General features: G+C 40.1%; 1 protein-coding gene across 1 annotated transcript in view; it reads left to right on the top strand.

Annotated features, from left to right (window-relative positions):
- Positions 1 to 17,676: 17,676 nt before the first annotated feature.
- The window catches only part of LOC149223303 (uncharacterized), a 40,676-nt gene continuing 36,829 nt past the window's right edge, over positions 17,677 to 21,523 (top strand). The window contains exons 1-5 of the mRNA XM_089387861.1: positions 17,677 to 17,940; positions 18,331 to 18,573; positions 18,892 to 19,314; positions 19,415 to 19,835; positions 19,931 to 20,028. Coding sequence (XP_089243987.1) covers positions 17,677 to 17,940; positions 18,331 to 18,573; positions 18,892 to 19,314; positions 19,415 to 19,835; positions 19,931 to 20,028 — 1,449 coding nt within the window. The remainder of the gene's footprint in view (positions 17,941 to 18,330; positions 18,574 to 18,891; positions 19,315 to 19,414; positions 19,836 to 19,930; positions 20,029 to 21,523) is intronic.

The following is a 21,523-nucleotide window of genomic DNA, read 5'->3' on the forward strand; positions in this document are numbered from 1 at the left end:
GACTGATACAAATCTCGTAAGTTGTCCCACAAAGCTTTTGTTGTACCTTCTCTTCAAACATTCAATAATATTGAATCTAAGACACATAACTAAATTGTGCTATTTTCCTTTCAATCCAACTTGGTCCAATCTTCTGTCAACACTGCCACTGGTTTAGTACCTGGATCCACAAAAATTCACTGATCTTTACCCACCAAGAGATCCTCCATCTTTAGCTTCCACATCTCAAAACTATGTCCATTGAATTTCTCGATCTCTATCTTTATACTATTCGCAATTTATTTTCACAACAAGAAGTGATCCCATAGATCTCCCACTGTAACAAGATCTAACATAGGCCTGAGAAAAACCTCTTAGCTACAAAGGTGTCCTCTTGAAGCCAAAATTGCTCTGATAATAAATGTAGGTTTTAACCCTATAAAAATAATACCTACAAACATATTCTTAAAAATAGAAAAGATATAATGGAAATCACATAAAATATACATATATAATTTTCTCCTAGAACCCAAAACTCAGAAAACCAAATTGCTTTTTCATTATTTTCCTCTCAATGTTACAATACAATATATACATGTCATAATATTCATAAACCCCCAATTCATTAACCCATGATTATAATATAATTGTATTTCCTTTGACCATATTTACAAAACCATGGGAAAAACCACAATGTTCCTGCAAACCATGAATGCAAAAACTGCCCCATTTTTTTGTGCATTGTCCCGAACCCTGTGTCGGGGGGATACCACCCCCCTACAAATCTTTGGTAGGGGGGTTGTCTCTTGCCCTGTGACCCATCAAACCTGGGGGGATACCGCTCCCCTACAACCCCCCCAGCAGGGGGGCTATCACCCCCACTACGACCCCCTGAACATGGGGGGGATATCGTCCCCATGTCATCCACCTACCACACCTGATGCAATGTACCACGTGTCGGGATAATTGTGAAAAGATAAAACATACCCAACATTCTCCCACTTTTTCTTTTCTTTGCACAAAAGGGGGTGCAAGAGTTCACAATCACCAATTCAAGGCAGTAACACCCATTATTTCTCTACACCAACAAAAATTCTTAGTGCTCACAGACTTTATCAATGCATTTGCAACATTCTTCAAGGTGCCCACATTTACCAACAAACACCTTTCTATGTTCAAACATATCCCTCACAAAGTAATACTGAACATCAATATGTTTTGTCTTCAAATGCTAAATAATTTTCTTTGCCAAGAAAATTGCACTTTGGCTTTCATTATCTATCTTTATAGGTTGTTGTACCAACCCCATACCTAAAAACAATCCCTATAACCAAACTACTTCCTTAAATGTGTGAATTTATGCCAACTATTTAGCTTTTATAGTCTAAAGTGCCACTATAGACTGTCTCTTGCTCATCCAATTTATTTCTCCTCTAAATAGGTTAAACAAATACCCACACTTAGATTTTCACTGATCCATATCATCATCCCATTCAACAAAAACAAAGTCACGTATGTCCAACACTCTGTCCAATCCCGTCCTTCCTTGGTAGCACAAACCATAATCACTAGTGCCATGCATATACCTGAAAACCCGCTTTACTACCATTTAATGATGCTTCCCTAATTTTGACATAAACCTCCTCAATACTCCCATTGCATGTGAAATGTATAGTTTGGTACATACCATTGCATACATCAAACTTCCAACTACACTTTCATATGGAACACATGACATGTCCTCTTCCTCTTCTTGTGTCTTGGGACACTGTTATGCAAATACATTTTCATGAACCTCAATGGTTTACTATCCTGCATATTAAACCTATGCAATATTTTCTCAACATACTTCCTTTGATTTCACCAGAGTTTCCTCTTTGCCTAATCTCTTTTAATTTCCATGCCAAAAATACTTTTTCCAAAACCAAGATACTTTATATCGAATTTAGAGGACAATTGGGTCTTCTCATCCTGGATAATTTCTCCATCATTCCATTTAGTAGCATATCATCCACATACAAGACCAAAGAAATAACATGATCACAAACTAATTGAAAATACACATAACGATCCACTTTTCTCCTTGTGAAGCCAAGTCCCTGTATATGTGTATCAAAATTTTGATACCACATCCTTGGTGATTAATTTAACCCACACAAAGACATTTTTAGCCTGTAAACCAATTCTTTCTTACCTTTCACTACAAAGCCTTTTGATTGGTTCATGTAGATCTCTTCTTCCAAATCCCCATGTAGGAATGTTTTCTTGACATCCATTCATTCTACCTCAAAATCAAGCAAAAAATAATAATAATCTAATAGAATCTAACTTGGAAACAAGAGAAAAAATATCACCAAAACCAATTCCTATCGCCTAAGAGTAACCTTTTGCTACTAACTGAGCTTCGTATTTCTCCATTGTGCCTTCTACATTCATCTTCTTCTTAAACACCCATTTTCTATGATTTTTCTTCCAGCAACTCCACCAGATCCCAAACCTCATTCTTGTCCAAGGCTGCCATTTCTTCAACCATAACCTTTTTCCAAAGTTTTTCATTTCTCTAAATCCACTGCCTCCTTGACAGTTCTATGATCATCATGAGTAATAGATAAAGTAAAATTTGAATGGAAATCATATGGAGTATATATCTTTGGTTCTATTATTTCTTGAACTGATCTACTCAAAACTAGAGTGTGTGGTTCTTCTTATGATTTTTTTTCTTCTATGAAGTATGATTCTTCATCCTTTAGTTTAATTCTATCTTCTTTGATTCCTTTTCCCTTGGTAAGTCTTCATGTTTCATGACATCATTTACTTCTCTAAATACAACATCTCGATTATAAACAACCTTCTTTGTTTTTGGGTTCTGTTGTGGCGGCTATAACCACCCTCCAAAATTTTGCCTTAGCTTCTTTTTGGAGCCTCCCTACCAACCATCCTTAGTAGCATGTCTTGCACTATCAAGTACCTAGGCTTCATTGGTTTTTCAGCAGCTTTCCAACATGTGCATGTTAGTTTGCTTCACTCCCCTCATAGGTTGCCATTACAGACTGGGGCTAGTTGCTGGCTGAGCAGCTCCATCAGAAAATTGCACAATTTTGGAGGGGAACCAGCCTTCCCTCCAGAAATTGTGCAAATTTGCTGGGCATCCTGCTGGGCTTAGAAATTGTGCAATGCATTTAGACAATCTTCCTTGGGAAAATTGCGTAATCTGGCCCAGCAGTGCGACTCAGTCCATAAATTGCGCAATCTTGGGCAACAGTCACCTACTCTTCCTAGAAATTACATAATCTCTCTGAGACAGCCAACCCAGCTCCTCCCAGAAATTGTGGAAATTCCTCTCTCAGTCAAGCAGGTTATTGCATGTGCCTTCAGGTTGATTGGTTCCACCTGGAACCCAACAAACTTGAATTGCATGCATGGGCTGCTCTTCTCGAAATAGCAAAAGGTAGCATGCAAAAGGCATCCCTAGATCTAGGGATCTATTTTTAGCAGTTGGAGGTTACATGCAAAGCTCATTTTAGAAACGTCTCACAAAGTGTCATTTTTCCTAGATTTGTGGCATGCGCATCATAACCTCGATCTTATCAAAACTCATGAACCAGATGCTGTAGAGCTCATTCCTCACATCAACCTCGTAGCTTTGACATCCAAAATTGCATCAAGGAGTCTTCGACACTTTTAGCTTAGTTGTTTCAGGGTAAGTCTTATTTTCATGTCTTCCGCTGCGTTTCTATCGCTTTTTGTGTTTCTCTTTGTGTGAGTGTTGTCTGCTTGATTTCAATGAGTGCTTGTTGTCATTTTAATGTATGGTAGCTTGTAGAAGCATCATTTTAGTTTTTGTTCGCATCTCACTGCTGTCAGATGCATGAAATTATTTTTGCATCGACGGTCGCCATTGCGACGACCCGTTTCACACACATGCATGTTTTCCCATTTTCTGAATCTTGCAATTGCTCTTTGCATGCATGATCATTCATTTTTTTTACACTCAGTTTCACCATGCATTCAGACTTCTCATGTTTTCAGTCGTCTGTCGGTGGGTCTGGGTTGTATTAGCATGGACCTTGCTTTGCCCGACTAACATTACGCATTTTTGGAAGTGAAGTCTCTGCTTCCCTCCAGAAATTGTGCAAGTTTGGCCCAACACTAACCTCTAGGCTTGCATTACACAATTCTGGGAGGCAGTGCCTTATTGGCACCAGAAACTTCGTAATGCAGTTTTCTGGTTTGCATGTCACTATTGACTGAAATTATGCATTACACAGTTTCAGTCCTCAGCAGGCTCGGCTGGACTATGCATTGTGCATTCCAGAAATCAGTCAGCCTCCTGAAACCTAGATTGTGCCTTGCAAAGTTTTGGTAGTCAGTCTCCCAGCCTCCCCATGAAAATTTCACAATCTTCACAGACAGTCACACAGGTATGTTGCATGTCATTCCTTCAGTTTGTTTTGGTTTTTGATTGACAGATTGCTTGTCATGAGTGTTGCTATGCTCCAGGTATTATAGGTGTTCATCTGCCTCTTAGCAGCACATGTACAATGGATTCCAGGAGAGCAGAGTCGACGACACTGTTCAGAACACAACTGGGGATGCAGTTGATCAAGTGTCTATGAACTCGCTTGTCTATGAAGACATCAAGTTGTTCATGGAAAAAGATATGAAGATGAAATGGCAGCGACACCACAATGAGAAACACCATCAACAACAACAGAAGGTAGCAGACTTACATGCGAAAAATGCAAGAGGAAGGTTGTTGACAGCATAGAGGCAGAACAAAGTTGCAAGCTCAAGCAGATCCACTTGTGATGAAAGAAGCTTTGGAGATTGAGGCTATGAGGCAATCACATGACAAGAGGATCGCACAAAGGTAGGGAGAGAAATAGAGGAGTTACAGGTGCTGGAGAAACAACTCAAGGAAGAACAGGAGCTGCACAGACAATAGAAGGAGTTGCGACGGGAACAAGCACAGTAGAAGGCGCAACATGCACAGACTGGTGAAACTACACCCATACAGGTTATGGACCCATCCAACAGCTAGCATGGATGACACATGGTGAGCAGTGTTGCCAATCACATGAAAGGGCATTAAGGAGCATGGATGTCATTGTGCACACGCATGCGATCCCACCCATTTGGCACACTCACTGAGGTGAAGACAAGAAGCAAGTCTGATGACAAGTTGATGCATATGGTCACCAACACACACTTGAAGATCAACACAGACACTATGCATCAGTATGTTGCTGGTCTAGCTGCACTCAAGATGATGATGCACATGTTATTAGACGAGTTAGACAAAGGATCCATATCAGTGTACCTGGATGCAATAGAGGCTAGAGTTCACTTTCAGTAGGATGTCACCATTGGGTGCACAGAAACCATCACCAATGACCAAGCTTGGCATCAGTTCGCCACCATCGATCATTGTGAAGATTTCAAAGATTTGGTCTTCCCAAAACTATCTGAGTCTTAGTGATGTCTTGCATGGCTTGCTCAAGCCTATTTTGTCTCACATGGGTACATGTGCAGATTGTATGTAACATCTTGTCAAGTGGAAGTTCAAGTGTCGATAGTTGAATGTAAAAATCATAGAGTAGTTGAAGAGTCATGAGGGTAGGTGAACAATCACAAAGGGGAATGTCAAGGGTCACCCCACCCTTTTCTATTTATAGTACCTCATAACTCATTTTATAGGCTTTTGGTCAGCCAAGCTTCCGATAGGAGTATCTTAGAGAAAGCTTGGAGAATATTGTAATGAGCCTTGGCTTCTCCACAGTGTAGAGCTAGTACATCTCTTTGGAGGAGCAGGCGACAATGACTATAATGTTCCATTATTGGGACTAGTGGTTGGTCATGGTTGTAGTGTATGATTGGAACTTTCACTTCTTAATATAATAGAGCAACACATTTCATGCATATGTTGTTATCATATTTCAGTTAACTTGTTTACTCTAATGATATGTGTATCTGTCTGCTTACACATGTATGTATAGAATATTTCTATAAATGGATGTAAGAATCTTACTAAGATGTGTTGTTGGCTTAACCATCACTTTGGTTTGTTGGTTCACCTTCGTTCCAGCTTGTGTTGCATATTTGCTCGTGTGTTTCCTTCCAAGCTGCGTGTTTACACAGGTTTCCAAGGGGTGCACTCATTCCACCTTCTGTGTGTTAGAACCATTCATGCACCTTCCTTGGCTTGTTGCGCATGTCACACCCATGCTACCAACATGGACATCTTACTTGCCTCTGCGCACAACCGCAGTAAAGGCGATACTGTATGACCCACTGTTGGGACTCCTACACCAAACAGTCTGAGGTCTAGTTGGGACTTCTTACCGGGGAGATCCCATGACATATTGGCGGGTCCAACATTGTCAACAAGTTCCAAAACTTGTAACCTTTTAAACCATATTTATGCCCAATAAAGGTGCACCTTTTAGATTTACTATTTTAATTGGTTATTTTCTCCTTTGGAACATGTACTTATGCATTGCAACTAAATACCCAAAGATGTGAGAGAGTGTTTCTTACCAGTCCATACCTCATGTGGAGTCTTATCCTCCGACGCTAATGAAGGTGATCTATTAACTAGGTAACATACGATATCCATTACCTTTCTCTAGAATTCTTGTCCTAATCTAGCACCACTAAGGATGCTCCTTGCTTTTTCCATCAACATCAACATCATCCTTTCTGCAACTCCATTTTTTTGAGGTGTGCATGGAGCAGTCTTCTTCCATGTTATACCACGCTTCTTATAGAACTTTTTGAATTCCTTCTGGTAGAAATATCCACCATTCTCTATCTTCAACTCCTTAATCTTCTTCTATGTTTGGTTTTCCACGAGAACCTTAAATTCTTTAAACTTGTCAAATACTTCAAATTTATTCCTGAGGGAATATATCCATGTATTCCTTAAGAACTCATCTATAAATGAGATATAATACACAAATTTACCTAATGATGGAACAACCATAGGTCCAAACACATCACTACACACTAGCTCTAATATTCCTTATGCCCTCTTAGCACTAGAGGAAAACCTCACCCAATTCTATTTTCCATATACACAATGTTTGTAGAAATCAAAATCTAGAGAGAAATTAGACATATTTCTAGCATGCCATTACCATGTAATATTCAAATTCCCTTCTCACCAATATGTCCTAGTCTTTGATGTAACAACATAGTCTTTTCTCCACAGATTACAAGGTTTTCTACTCCACTCTTAGGAAAAACAAAAATGTCGCACCCATCAATAACAATACTGCCTAACACCATGGAATGTGCAGAACACCATGGAGTGTTTTGATCCATCCACTTGTCAACTTCAACTTGAGTTTTTATCTTCCTATGATTATGGTTCTCCTAGCATCACTAAGTAAGACATCACCACCATCATAAATCTCGTATTCATAGGAAAAATCCCTATGGGGAGAATTATGAAAGTATGCACTTGAGTAAATCAACCATGCATTATGATCTACATGTGTACTTAAAAAAACCAAGTACACATCCCCACCTTCACTTTATCATAATATCCATTTCCTTTCTTAATGGTTTTGGATCTACAATGTTTCTTGTAGTTCCCTTCTTTTCCATACTTCCAACATACTTTTACAAACTTTCCTGGAGATTTAGATCTCCCTCTAGATTTAGATCTACCACTTGAGAACTTATTTCTATTTATGTTTTGGGAGCGTCCTCTTATAGACAAGGGGTCTCCATTCTAGCTCTCCATGTTGTCTCATCTCTTTTGATAACAAGGACAAGACTATTTCATCATTTTTTAAGGTAGTTGGATTACTACCTATGGCAACAACCAGACTATCCCACGATTTGGTAGAGAACATAATAGACTAATTCACTTATCCTCATCCCAAATATTAATATGAACATATAATAACTAACTTAACATGGTATTGAAGGCTTTCAGATGTATGTCACCAAATATCCATCCCTGATCCTCAAGTTATACAACTTATTTCATAAGAACAATTAATATACTAGGGACTTAGACTCCTACAAAGCCCCTAACTTGTCCCACAAATATTTTGTTGTACCTTCTCCTTAAACATTCATTAATACTGAATATGAGACACAACTGTATTGTTCTCTTTGTCTTCTGATTCAACTTGGTCCCGTCTTATGCTAATATCATTTTTGGTTTAGTACCTTGATCAACAATGATCCACTAATCTTTATCCACCAAGAGATCCCCCATCTTTAATTTCCACAACTCAAAACTCTATCCTTTGAATTTCTTGATCTCTATCTTTGCATTGCTTTCAATTTCTTTTCACCACAAGAATCAATCCCCATAAATCTTCCATTGTAATGAGGTATACCACAAGCCTGAGCAAGGCTCCTTAGCCACAAAGGCATCCCCTTGAAGTAAAAAAAATTCTCTAATACCAAATCTAGGTTTTAACCTTGTACAAAAAATACCTGCAAATAGATTCTTAAAAACATAAAAGTTATAATGGAAATCACCAAAAATATACACAAATATTTTTATCCTGGAACTGAAAAATAGGAAAACTAGATTTATTTTTCATTATTTTCCTTTCATTGTTACAATACATTATATACACGATGTAGCATTCATAAACCCCGAATCCATTAACCTAGGATTAGAATATAGTTGTAGTTCCTTCGAAAAAATCTACAAAATCATGAGAAAATCCACTAATTGCAGATGCAAAAAACCACCTTTTTTTTGGGCATTGTCTTAAACCCCATGCAGGGGGGCTATTTACCCCCTAAAAACCCCTTGGAAGGGGTGGCTATTGCCCCAATTGTGATCCCACAAATAGTGGGGTCTCCTGCCCCTTTGCAAACTCCCTTGTAGGGTGAGCTATCACCCTTCATGTGACACCCCAAACATGGGGGGTCTATTGCTCCCCCCTGTCACCCCCCGTAGTGCCCGACACACTATATCACACATGGGGATAATTGCGAAAAGAATATAACACATACCCTAAATTGTTCCACTTGTTCTTCTCTTTGCACATAGTGGGGTGCAGGAGTGCAAAGTCACTAATCTAGGGTAGTAATGACCATTTTTTCCTGCACCAAGGAAACTTCTCAATGCTCACAAATTTTTTCAATGCATCTTCAACATTCTTCAAGGTGTCCACCTTTACCAACAAAACCTTTCTCTCTTCAATCATATCTCGTACAAAGTGATATTGAACATCAATATGCTTTGTGTTTGAATAATAAGTAGGGTTCTTTTTCAAGAAAAGTGTACTTTAGGTGTCAAAATCTATCCTCATCTCTTGCTATACCAACCCCATTCCTCAACACAATCTCTGTAACCAAACTACTTCCTTGATAGCATAAGTGGCTACCATGCATTCAAATTCTGTAGTTGAAAGTGCCATTACAGATTGTCACTTGCTTATCCCATTGGTTGCTCCTCCAAATAGGTTAAACAAATACCCACTTGTAGATCTTCTTTGATCTAGATCTCTAGCCCATGCAACATTAACAGTGCCGCATATGTCAAACACTCTATCTAATCCCAGTGTTTCTTGGTAGAAAAACCATAATCACTAGTTCCACACAGATAATCGAAAACCCACTTTACTATTGTCTAATTATCCTTCCTTAGTTTTGACATAAACCTAGTTAATACTCCCACTGCATGTGAAATTTTTTGTTTGGTACATACCATTGCATACATCAAACTTCCAACTGCTCTCACATATCGAACACATGACATGTCCTCTTCCTCTTCCTATGTCTTGGGACACTGTTCTATAGATAAATTTATATAGGAATAGGAACCTTCACTAGTTTACTATCCCGCATATTAAACCTCTACAATATTGTCACAACATACTTCCTCTGATTTAACTAGAGTTTCCTCTTTTCCTGATCTCTTTTAATTTCCTTGTCCAAAATAAAAATTGTAGCACCAAGATCCTTCATGTCGAATTTAGAGGACAATTAGGTATTCACATCCTGGATAATTTCTCTGTCATTTCCAGTTAGTGGAATATCATCCACATATAAGACCAAATAACTAACATGATCACCATCTAATTTAAAATACACAAAGGGATCCACTTTGATCCTCATGAAGCCAAGTCCCTATATATATGTATCAAAATTTTAGTATCACATTCTTGATGTTTGCTTTAACCAAATCTTAGACTTCTACTTGTTTTTATTTTACAATGATTACAATAATACACATTTTTATTCCATATCATCATATGATGAAACTAGAAATGTCACTATCTTGGATGACTGGGACATGGCAGTGACTGATGACATCGATTTTCTTTAGTGGTGACATGGCTGCCAATGTGTTTATTCTTTATCATCATTTTCTCATGGTGCTTCCACCCTTTGAAGGGACTTCAAACTTTTGAGTCTTTATGATGCTTTGATCATCAAGTTTTGATTGTGTTCTGATTTCTTCTTGCGTTTCCTTCGTTTATCCTCTTTTCCCGATATTCCTTGTGTGTGCTTGCCATAAGGTTCCTAGAATACCTGTTTCTGCAATCTCATGACAAGCAACTATCAATCTAAAAATTTTCTACTCTACCATGTTTTATGCATATTTTATTGTTCATGTCCTTTCGGTGTACTCAAAATGGTAAATAAAGCTTCAGGGCACAAGGTTGCACTTGAAAAGGCTAAAGGATGGAGGCGGAGGAGCTTTGACATGCACTCATGCGCCCTAAGGAAGAAAGCAATCAAGGAAGGGTGCATGCCACAAGTCCAAAGGATGAAGGGGAAGGCTTCGAGCTTCCCAAGTGCACTATACACCCAAGGGAGAGAGAGAGAGGGCATAGGGTGGACTCCCTAAGAATGAAGGTTTAGGCTTCATGCCTTTGTAGTGTGTTCATACGCCTAGGACACCTTAGGAAGGGTGCAGGGCACACTCTTGAAGGTTGAATGCTGAAGCTTCATGCCTTCAGGGTGTGACAGTGTGCTCGAGTTAGGTCAAGAGTTGAAATTTACATAAGGGAAGGCTAAAGGATTGAGCATCAGGTCTTCGGGGTGCATCAATGCACTCAAGAAGGGCACACTTCTCCGAGCCAAAGGAGTGCACTCAAGGAATAATTGGTGATTTTGAGCACGCAGTTTAGAACAAGGAAGGGTCTTCGTGATTTTGGAGTGCACCCAGCTTTGAAGGAGGGCATAGGGCACACTTCTGAATAATGAAGGATCACCCATCAAGGATTTGGAGTGCACTCATGTGCTCTTGACCTTAATGGGCTCACTTGGAACCAAAATGTGTCTAAGTCTGGATGATTGATTGAGGGGTGGCCAAGATGAGTTCTGGACATAAAGATACGTGCGACACATACTAACTCATCGAGAAAACTTAGAAAAACTTAACCAACAATGAATATTCATGAAAACACCACTTTATGCACATTCCCCAACTATAAATAATAAAGTGTGTGTGAATGCGCCCCGAAAGGGTCGTTTTACAACAAGAAAGATGTTATGACGATGAAATTCACATAAAGATGTTCTAATTGATGTGACGACACTTGAGAAGGCTCAAGAACACTTAAGACATATGAATCAATACAAAACGACACTTGATGACAAAGGCGACACATGATACGACCATGAAGTAGGCTCCAAAATTAGAATGTAGTGAAATTTTGGAGGGTGTTGTAGCAACGAAAACACTTGGCAACACACTGGGCGAACTTCAACTTCTATGTCTGGGGATTACCTTTTGGTTAAGGGCCATACCTTTAAAAAGTATTGATTGCCCCAAGTTCCCCTTTTCGACTCGATTTCATACATAGCATCTTCTCATTTCTCTACTTGGTTGAACTCGTACAAAGGAACACCATATCACAATCAACTCAATTCAAGAAAGGGTTATGTGTGCTGTTAGGGTCCTATAATATAGTGATCAAAGTGTGATTGTATATCTATTCATTTTAGGGGTCTATTTGCAAGATTTAGCGTATGAATTCACTATGTATCATAGTCTAAATGGTCTTTGTACAGAAGTCTCAAATTGGTCAAGTATTTGTAAATATGTGTGGCAAAAGAGGTCTTTAGTCTTGATTTAAATTGTAAGGTCCATGTTGGGACAGGGCCCCCTAGGGTAAAGTTTTGAGTATGCTTGTAAATTCTCCACGTTTTGAGGGAGTAGAGCACGAAGGTCATAGGATTCAAAAGGGGCTTTAGTCCCTTAACTTGTTAGAAGATAGGGAGTTTTGTGACCTTCCCATGGTCTACGGACCATGGTATTGTAAAAGCGAAGGCTATATAGAGAATAGTTATAACGAGTCTAGGATGGCATTCGATAATAGAAGATCATTGTATGAGAAAGCTAAGGCAGGAAAGTCTGTTTCCTATACTTAGGTGAAGGGGAATACTCCTACAACTGAGTACACGGGGACCTTGGTAAGTCAGCGGGCTGAGTGCATGGACCCCTACAACTGAGTGCGCAGGGAAGAAGAGTCTGTAATCGAATGATTATATCAATAAAATAATGTTTTGAAGCTCTACTTGTGTATCTATGTGACTGTATTTACTTCTGTAATTTTCTATATTTTCGCTCTATATCTAAATTTACTGAATGAACTAATTGATGCACGAAAGTAGTAGATAAACTTAATTAACTAATGTTATGAATAGTTCATGCCCTTCGTGAAGGTTTAGATTATGTTTTAGCAAGTTACTGCAATTATCTGTCTTTTAGGGGTTAGGGTTCACGAAGATTGTAAGAAGCTCTAGAAGCCATAGGAACCCATCACACTGACCTCTGGATGCAGAAACCTAGTTCTGTCATCCCCCAATACTGCTTCGGGTGAGACTACAACCTGCACTACGCAGGTTGTTTCCGAAAGGGCCAAAAGTTATGGTTTTATTGGTTGGCGCAACTAACTCTGAACCTGGTTCATGACCCCTCAAGCCAACAAATGGTCCCATTGTTGGGATAGGGTCCCCTGGGGTAAAGTTTTGTAATAAATTTTGGGTATACTTGTAGAGTCTCCACGAAAGTCTCCGCGTTTTGAGGGATCAGAGTGTGAAGGTTATAGGAGAGAAAAGGGGCTTTAGTCCCTTAACTTGCTAGAATATAGGGAGTTCTGTGACTCACCCATGGTCCATAGACCATGGTATTGTAAAATCAAAGGCTATATATAGAAGAGTCATAGCGAGTCTAGGAGGTCATTCAATAATAGAAGATCATTGTATGAGCAAGTAAGCTAAGGTAGGAAAGTTTATTTCTTGTACTTAGGCAAAGGGGAAGGCTCCTGTAGATGAGTGCACGAAGACCTTGGTAAGTCCACAGGCTGAGTACGTGGGCCCCTGCAGCCGAGTGTGCAGGGAAGAAGAGTTTGTAACCGAACAATTATATCAATAAAAGACTATTTTGAAGCTCTACTTGTGTATCTATGCGACTGTATTTACTTCTGCAAGTTTCTATATTTTTTCTCTGTATCTAAATTTATTTGAATGAATTCTTAATTGATGCTTGAACGTAGTAGATCAACTTAATTAACTAATGTTATGAATAGTTCAAACCCTTCGCGAAGGTTTAGATTCTATTTTAGCAAGTTACTACAATTATCTATCTTTTAGGGGTTAGGGTTCGTGAAGACTGAAACAAGCCCTAGAAGCCATAGGAATCCATCACACTAACCTCTTGATGCAAAAACATGGTTTTATCATCCCCCAATACTACTTCAATTGAGACTACAGCCTGCGCTACATGGGTTGTTTCTGAAAGGGAAACAATTAGGGTTTTGTTGGTTGGCACAACTAACTTTGAACCTGGGTCAGGACCCCTCAAGCCCACAAATGGTTCCATTACCGGGACTATGATCTATTTGCGGAATGTGTGATGTCGAATAAATGGTTCCCAACTAAGAAAGAAATCGAGAAGTGGATAGATTGGAAGCTGCACAAATTCGCGGCTCAAGAAAATAGGAGCCCACGTCTCTCCAAGGAAGAGTGGATGAACAGATATCTGTATACCGATGAGCACACAATTTTATTATGTTCTTTTCTGTGAAATTTACATGAGTGGTTATATAAATTGGCAGATAGTCAGGGCACGTGGAATTTGGACAACCCTATTGTGTGGACCCCAGAACTGGTGAAGCGCTAAGAGGCTTTAGAAAAAAAAAATCACGTAGGCTATTGATTATTGGATGGATAGTATTATGGGAGGATTCATTGTTGAGTTCGCGATTAATACGTCCACCAATTGTAGCAAAGTAGAGTGTAGGTTTTTCAAGGGGCTAAGAGGTAAGTATCTAAAATCCCTGGAGACTTGGATTAAAATGCTATTGCGCAAAAAAAGGGTTATGCCACTAAATTAATGTTTAGAAGAGATTTGACAGGAGCTACGCAAATTGGGAAAACATTCAGAAGAGACCTAGATTCAGGTGCTAAATACAGTCCTTTGTTAGGAGCGTCTGATAGTGACGAAGAAAGTAGTGTTCTAAGGACATCGATAGGTGCACTACAGGTAGTAAGACAGAGTATCACAGGGATACTGAATCCATCCACTCCACCTCCACCATCACCTCTGCCTCACACACCTAAACCTACAGCTCCACCTCCACCTCCACCTCCATCATTCAACACGATGAACAAGATGAAGATGCCCGTGTTAAAGGGTATGGGGACTGTATACCCTGAATAATTCTGGTTTGTTGCAAATTCTGTATGGAAGGCACATCAGATTACAAATGATGACATGAAGAAAGCGTAGTTGGTTATGGTGCTTCAAGACAAAGAGCTGAGGTGGTATATCAAGTTTTGTTTGGGTAAACACAATGCGACTATGCTAGAAACACAACAAGCGCTAAAAAATGAATTTAAGAAGCCTAAATCACAAGCCTAGTTAGTGACAGAGTTTAAAGAGATCCAACAGAGGGTAAATGAGTCCACATGGGACTTTGATCAAATATTGAAGTGTCTGATTCAATAGGCTAATATGAAGATCACGGATGATCAACACAAAGACTGGTACATTGCTTCGCTATTGCCTCATCTGAGATTTCCACTATCTCAATAGAAAATAGGAACGCAAGATGAAGCCTTGGAGATTTCCATGAGGTTGGAGGCTTCACCTATGTAGGATACGAATCTGGGGGTACAACAGATTCAGTCACAGTTGTCCAGTCTACATATGGAGTTACAGAGCCTTAAGAAGGGAAAAGAAGTCCAGCCCGAGGTGCACATAGAAGTTTGGTTCCTGAAGTGTAAGGGTCATGGTCATGATAAGGACCACTGCCCAGTCTACCAGAATTATCTTATTGGGGGAGATCCTGTCCCCCTGAAGCTAGAAAACACCATTGGGACGAGTGTAGGAGTAGTATAATTATGGTGTGCTATTTGTCAAATCTATGGGAAATGTGCGATTGATAACTGTCATCTCCTGCAAAAGTTTGTGTAGACTTAGCAATAGTTGTTTTGCACTTCTTGCAAATCGGCAGGTCATGATGAGTGAAATTTATGAAGTTATGAATTTTTTGATGGAAAGGACCCCTATGTATAGGATGCAAGTAGAAAATCAGCCTCAAGATCAAAGCGAAATGCGGCGTGTGGAGGATTTAAAGGTCAAGAAAGAGGGTGAGGAGGAGGAGCTTGAAGGGGTCGTGGTCAGATCATTTGTTACAACTACGGAGAAGCAGGTCATTTCACATGTGACTGTCAGACTCTGACACACCCTTCCTGTTAGTATTGTAGGCAGTTTTACCATGTCATAAAAGATTGCCCAATACTTATATCGAAGATGCAAGAAAAGAATACTCAAACCCAACAACCTATGCAGAACATCTAAATAATGAGGTCGGAGCCTTGCGAAGATGAGCCTAGTGTTAATATCGTTACACGAAGCAGTATCGCCGCTGGAGAAGACATGGGGAAGAAGGCAGAAGTTGATGGATGGGTACGCAAGGCCTCTAAAAAATAAGTGGGGTTCGATCTAAGAAAAGTAAAGGAAACCTTTATGGAGGATAAGAAGAGCTTCGCGAAAGCCTCTACATCTGGAAGTTAGCGAAAATCTGGAGGAAACGATAATGCACAGGATGTAGACCCTTTGTTGTTAGTGATATTTTTGAAAACTTGTATGAAGATTGTGAGGGATAGGAAGGTGATGGAAGGGCTACAGGAACTGATAGATAATTGTACGGTAAAAATAAACGTCTACCAGAACAATACTTTGTACGCAAAGTATGCAAGAGTAAGAAGCAAACCAGTCGCGAGATGAGACTGACTGCGCAAATTGGAGTACGAAACGGATCAAGTAATTCTTGATCTAGGATTTGATGTGAACATGTTGCCAAAGCAAACTTGGGAAAGAATGGGGAGACCTACATTGTAGTGGTCTCCTATCCAACTACATATGGAAAACCAACAAAATATCATTCGTATGGGGTGCGTGTGTGGGGTAACAGTAGATATTGAAGGAGCAAGCGCCCTAGGTGATTTTTAATTAATTGAGATAGTTGATGATAGTAACCCGTACCCCACGCTACTTAGCATTGATTGGGCCTTTGATATGGATGCAGTCATCAATATCAAAAAGCATAGAATGACATTCGAAAGGAAGGAGCTTAGGGTTATTGTTCCACTAGATCCGACTAAGGGTGCACGATATACTGAACTATTACGCGATTATGAAGAAGGAGACGACATGGATCAGATCTATAATATCATTGTGCACGATAAGGACTAGATCACCCTACTACAGATGGATGAATCACATGGGATAGGGATAGTTCCTACACGTTGGATTTTGATGAGGAGCTTGAGCATTGGCAGAACTGACTACATGAAGTATCGTCGTTGCACTGTAATAGGCTTACAAAGTCGCTTTGATGCATATCCATTGAGGTACAAAATTTACCTTATTATGATGTTTTAGAAGATGTAAATTTGTTTTTGGATATGTTTGAAAGGGATGTACTGGAGGAACATCGTTTCCAAGCTCTAGATATCGCACTGTGAGCTACGCCTGCCTGTTTGTGGGGTACGCATAAAGATAACTTTGCCAATTGGAAGGAGTATTGAAGAATGATGAAGTTGAGGTTTGGGTACGCCAATACCCACCTAATGGAAAAATACATAGGGAAGGATGATTTGCGCAAGTATTTTCCATGATGGACGAAAGCATGGGGAGATGAACCGCAGCTGGAATGGGTTCATATCTTCTACCACACGTTGGATACAATACCAATGAACTAGTATTCAAAAACGAAGTTGCAACATGGGATCACAGAATGGGATGTTTTGAAAGAAAGTTTTTTGTTAACTTTTAGCTTTGAATATAGGTTTGAATGTATAGATGAAGCACTGTAGATGATCAAAGCTGCGATATTCAAGATGATTGAAGAACCGGTTGTGTGGGTATAGCCAGATTGGAGTACGCAGCTCTGCCATGTGCTTGAATGTTATAATGTGACCGCAAAGGAGGGTGAAGAAGATCCCAGAAACATCAACATTCTCGAGTCCGAAGGACAGTGCGAAGTCGAGGGACTTAAGGTGGAAATCCCTGATATATCAGAGTCTTTAAAGACCAAGCAAGTGAATATTGGATCAGAAGCGCAATTGAATTTTGCGAAGATAGGAGACTGTTGGGATGAAGATACAATTGATAAAGTCGCATAGCTGTTGTGTGAATATCGGGATTTGTTTCCCTCCAAGTTATTTGATCTCGAAGGGATAGCAGGGGATCTGAGCGTCATGAAGATCACTTTGAAGCTAGATGCAAAGCCAATAAAGCAGTGCCCCGACCAATTAAATCCCAAATATAAAGAAAAGGTGCGCAAGGAGTTGGATAAGATTCTAGAAGATGGGATCATTGAACTTGTGGAGGAGTCTCACTGGGTGAGTCCCATGGTGGTTAAAGAAAAGAAGCAGCAAGATGAAATTCGAATATGCATAGACTTGAGGAAGCTGAATGATGCAAGCGTCCATGATCCATTCCCTACGTCATTTACAAACGAGGTACTGGAGAATGTTGAAGGGAAGGAAGCCTACTCGTTCATAGATGGATTCTCAGGGTACCATCAGATCAAGATCGCACTGGAGGATCGGAGCAAGACCACCTTCGTAACTAAGTGGGGTTGTTTTCAATACACAATGATGCCTTTTGGACTCAAGAATGCGCCCACAATCCTTTCATGCATAGTAATTGCAGCCTTAAAGGAATTTATCCACAAATTTTTGGAGGTCTAATTTGATGAATGGACAATGTTTGGATTGGTAAAGTGCCATGTTTCTAGTCTGTGCCTCATGCTGGATACCTGTCGAAGACATCAGATCGCCCTTAACTTGAAGAAGTGCATATTCTGTGTACCGTATGGGATACTCTTGGGTCATGTGGTTTGCAAGCAGGGATTGATGGTAGAACTTGCCAAGATTGCAGACATCATCAATTTGGAGGCCTTGAATAAAGTTAAGAAGCTGCACACAACGTTGGGGCATACCAAATATTACATAAAGTTTATCAAGGCATATGCGCAAATAACTGCACCAATGGAAAGACTGTTGAAGAAGGACGAAACATTCTATTGGGATGAATATTGCCAAAACAGTTTAGATGTTTTGAAGGAGAAAATAATCACCACGCCAATCTTGGTGTTCCCGGATTGAAAGAAGGAGTTTTATGTTCATGTAGATGCATCCTAGATTGTGCTAGGTGCGGTGCTGACCCAACCAGGTGAAAGGAGACATTGACTGCCCTATAACTTTTGTGATTAGGAAATTGTCAAAGGTGGAAAAGAAATACTCAACCACAAAGCATGAAGGGCTAGTGATGGTGTACACACTATAGAAATTTTGGCACTATCTGTTGGGAGCACACTTCAAGATGTACATATACCATTCTACTTTGAAATACTTGGTCAACATGCCTATGTTGGGGGGAAGATTCGCAGGTGGTTGTTGCTATTCCAGGAATATGATTTTGAGGTAATTGTGAAGCCAGGATGCCTGAATGCTGGTCCTGATCACCTCTCATGGATTGAGACTGGTGATGAGCCTACAAGTTTGGAGGAAGCGTTGCCTGATGTGAAACTCTTCGTTTTTCGCGTCGCAAACGATCACTTTGCAGATATAATTCAATTTTTATTTATAGGTATAGCCTCAGAAGGATATTCAACCCAACAGAAGAAAGAATTGGTGGTTCGAGTGGCTGACTTCTCTGTGATCGCTGGACACTTATACAAAATGGGCTCTAATGAAATATTGTGTAGATATGTCCCGGAGTATGAACGACCAAGAATTCTTGGAGAAGCACATGGAGGAGTAGCGAGAGGTCATTATGCAAGTAGAGTGACTCCGCAAAATATCTTGTATGTAGGGATTTGGTGGCTGATGGTACATAAGGAATTGAAGACATATTGTAGGGTTGTGATGTTTGTTAGAGGGACCATCGCAAAGGGATGAGTTGCCACTAAATCCGTAAGTAACGTTGCAGGTGTTCGATAAGTGGGTGATAGACTTTGTGGGTCCAATTCAACCACCAGGAAAAAAGACAAGGGCAAGATACATTAATACAACAACTGAATACTTGACCTGGTGGGTGGAGGCTCAACTTGTAAGAGACTATAGCGCAACTATAAACGCGAAGTTTATCTTCGGGTTTATTTTGTCTAGGTTTGGCTACCCTAAAATTTTAATGAGTGATAAGGGAACACACTTAAATGAAACCATTGATGCGATGCTTGAGAAATTCCAAGTATATCATCAAAAGAGTATGCCCTATGACCCTCAAGCTAATGGCACGGTGGAAGCCTTCAACAAAAATTTGGAGAGCGCCTTGAAAAATATTTGCAACGTGAAGCGGAATGACTGGGATGTGCACATACCGATAGTGCTTTGGGCATACAGGACCACTTGTAAGAAGTTGATAGGCCAAATCTCATTTAGATTAGTATATGGACAGGAGGCTATAATGCCATGGAATACATTACGTCAAGTTTGTGGATTGCAGCATTGACAGATATGGTTGATTGTGATACTATGGAGGAACGTCTCACACAAATGGTAGAACTGGAGGAAGACCATTTCCTAGCAGGATTTCATAAACAGGTGCAAAAGGATCATGAAAAGGCATGGCATGATTGCCATGTAAAACAACGCACCTTCAAAAATGATGATTTTGTATTGTAATATGACAGTAAATTTACAAAATTCCCTGGGAAATTTGAAATGCATTGGCTGGGGCCCTATGTTGTGAAAGAAATTACAGATGGTGGTGCAGTTCAACTTGTGAAGTTGAATGGGGAATTATTCTTAGGAAAAGTCAATGGAAGTTGATTGAAGATGTACAGGGGTGATCCTGCCCCTGCGCAATGACTATATGATTGTGGGATAGTCTTAGTACTCCAGGCAACTGCAAGGAAGTACAAGACTATAAACTACACTGCCCAGAAGTTGGAAAACCGAAGTAAGGGGGTTGCGCGATGGGTTGAAGTAAGGCACCGAGGGGAGCTGCACTGAAGAAGCTGGGCCACAAGGATGGGTGCCATGCGGCTTGGCCAAAAATTGACCATTGGAAGCACTGTAGATGATTGGATGGAAAATTTTTTGTTGAAAGGAGCGGGGAAGACGCATTTATGGAGCATAACTTTGGAAATAAGCTACCAAAGATGCACTATTGATCAAAAATTTGAGGGAATGGTTGGATTCAAATTAAAAATCATCTATAAATATGGCATGATGCCCCACATTCAAACACTTTGCTTCATGAGAGTTTGTATTGAGATTTTTCAACTTGTTTTATACCAAGTGCATAACTGTATGTCTGGGTCAGATTGGGAGGAGCTCTTTTCACGACCAGGGTTGGATGACGTACTTGAGTCTTTCCGTGAGCATTTTCTGGCTAGAATGACTACAACTCCCCTTGAGATGGAAGCAACACCATCTATCCCTACATGATTTTTGACTACATCACCTAGGTATCCCATACCTAAGCCTTATGTACCTAAACCTTCTACGTCCAACGAGAGAGATAAGAGGCAGAAGAAACCTCAGCAGGTCCCTGTGAGGCAATCACCGATGAAAAACCACATGAAAGTCCACCAGAAAGGGAAGATGGATTGGTCACAAAAACTGACAGAGCAGATGGATTTGGAGGAAGAAGAACTACACAGAGGCATATATGAGATTAATGCTAAGGAGGGTGAGCCGATGACTTGGATACCGAAGTATATTCTGCTGCGCAAGGCCACAACTAAAGTGCCAAAATATCGAGACAATGCAAATTTTATGGTTTCCAACACTGCATACCGACACTCAAGATGGAGGATTGGGACTTAGGGGACCATGAGAAGTTTCGTCAGTTGGCGCCCCCAAAATACCTGTCGAAGGTATATTATGAAGAATCAAATGTTATGCAGTTGGAACCAATGAAGTGGGTAGCTGGTGTTGGGGCCGTGGGGCTCTTGAACATGCTTTGGGTGTCGCATTTCAGTCACACCAACATAAACACCATCTATGTGCGTCAATTGCTCACTCTAGTGCACGATGGGTGCCTCTGGCTGGGAGAACCCATCCTGATTATAGACATGATGATCCATTGAAT

Source organism: Pinus tabuliformis, chromosome Q (genome assembly GCF_031772625.1).
Source record: "Pinus tabuliformis cultivar Carrire ecotype Pingquan chromosome Q, CPIR1, whole genome shotgun sequence".
Classification (NCBI taxonomy): domain Eukaryota; kingdom Viridiplantae; phylum Streptophyta; class Pinopsida; order Pinales; family Pinaceae; genus Pinus; species Pinus tabuliformis.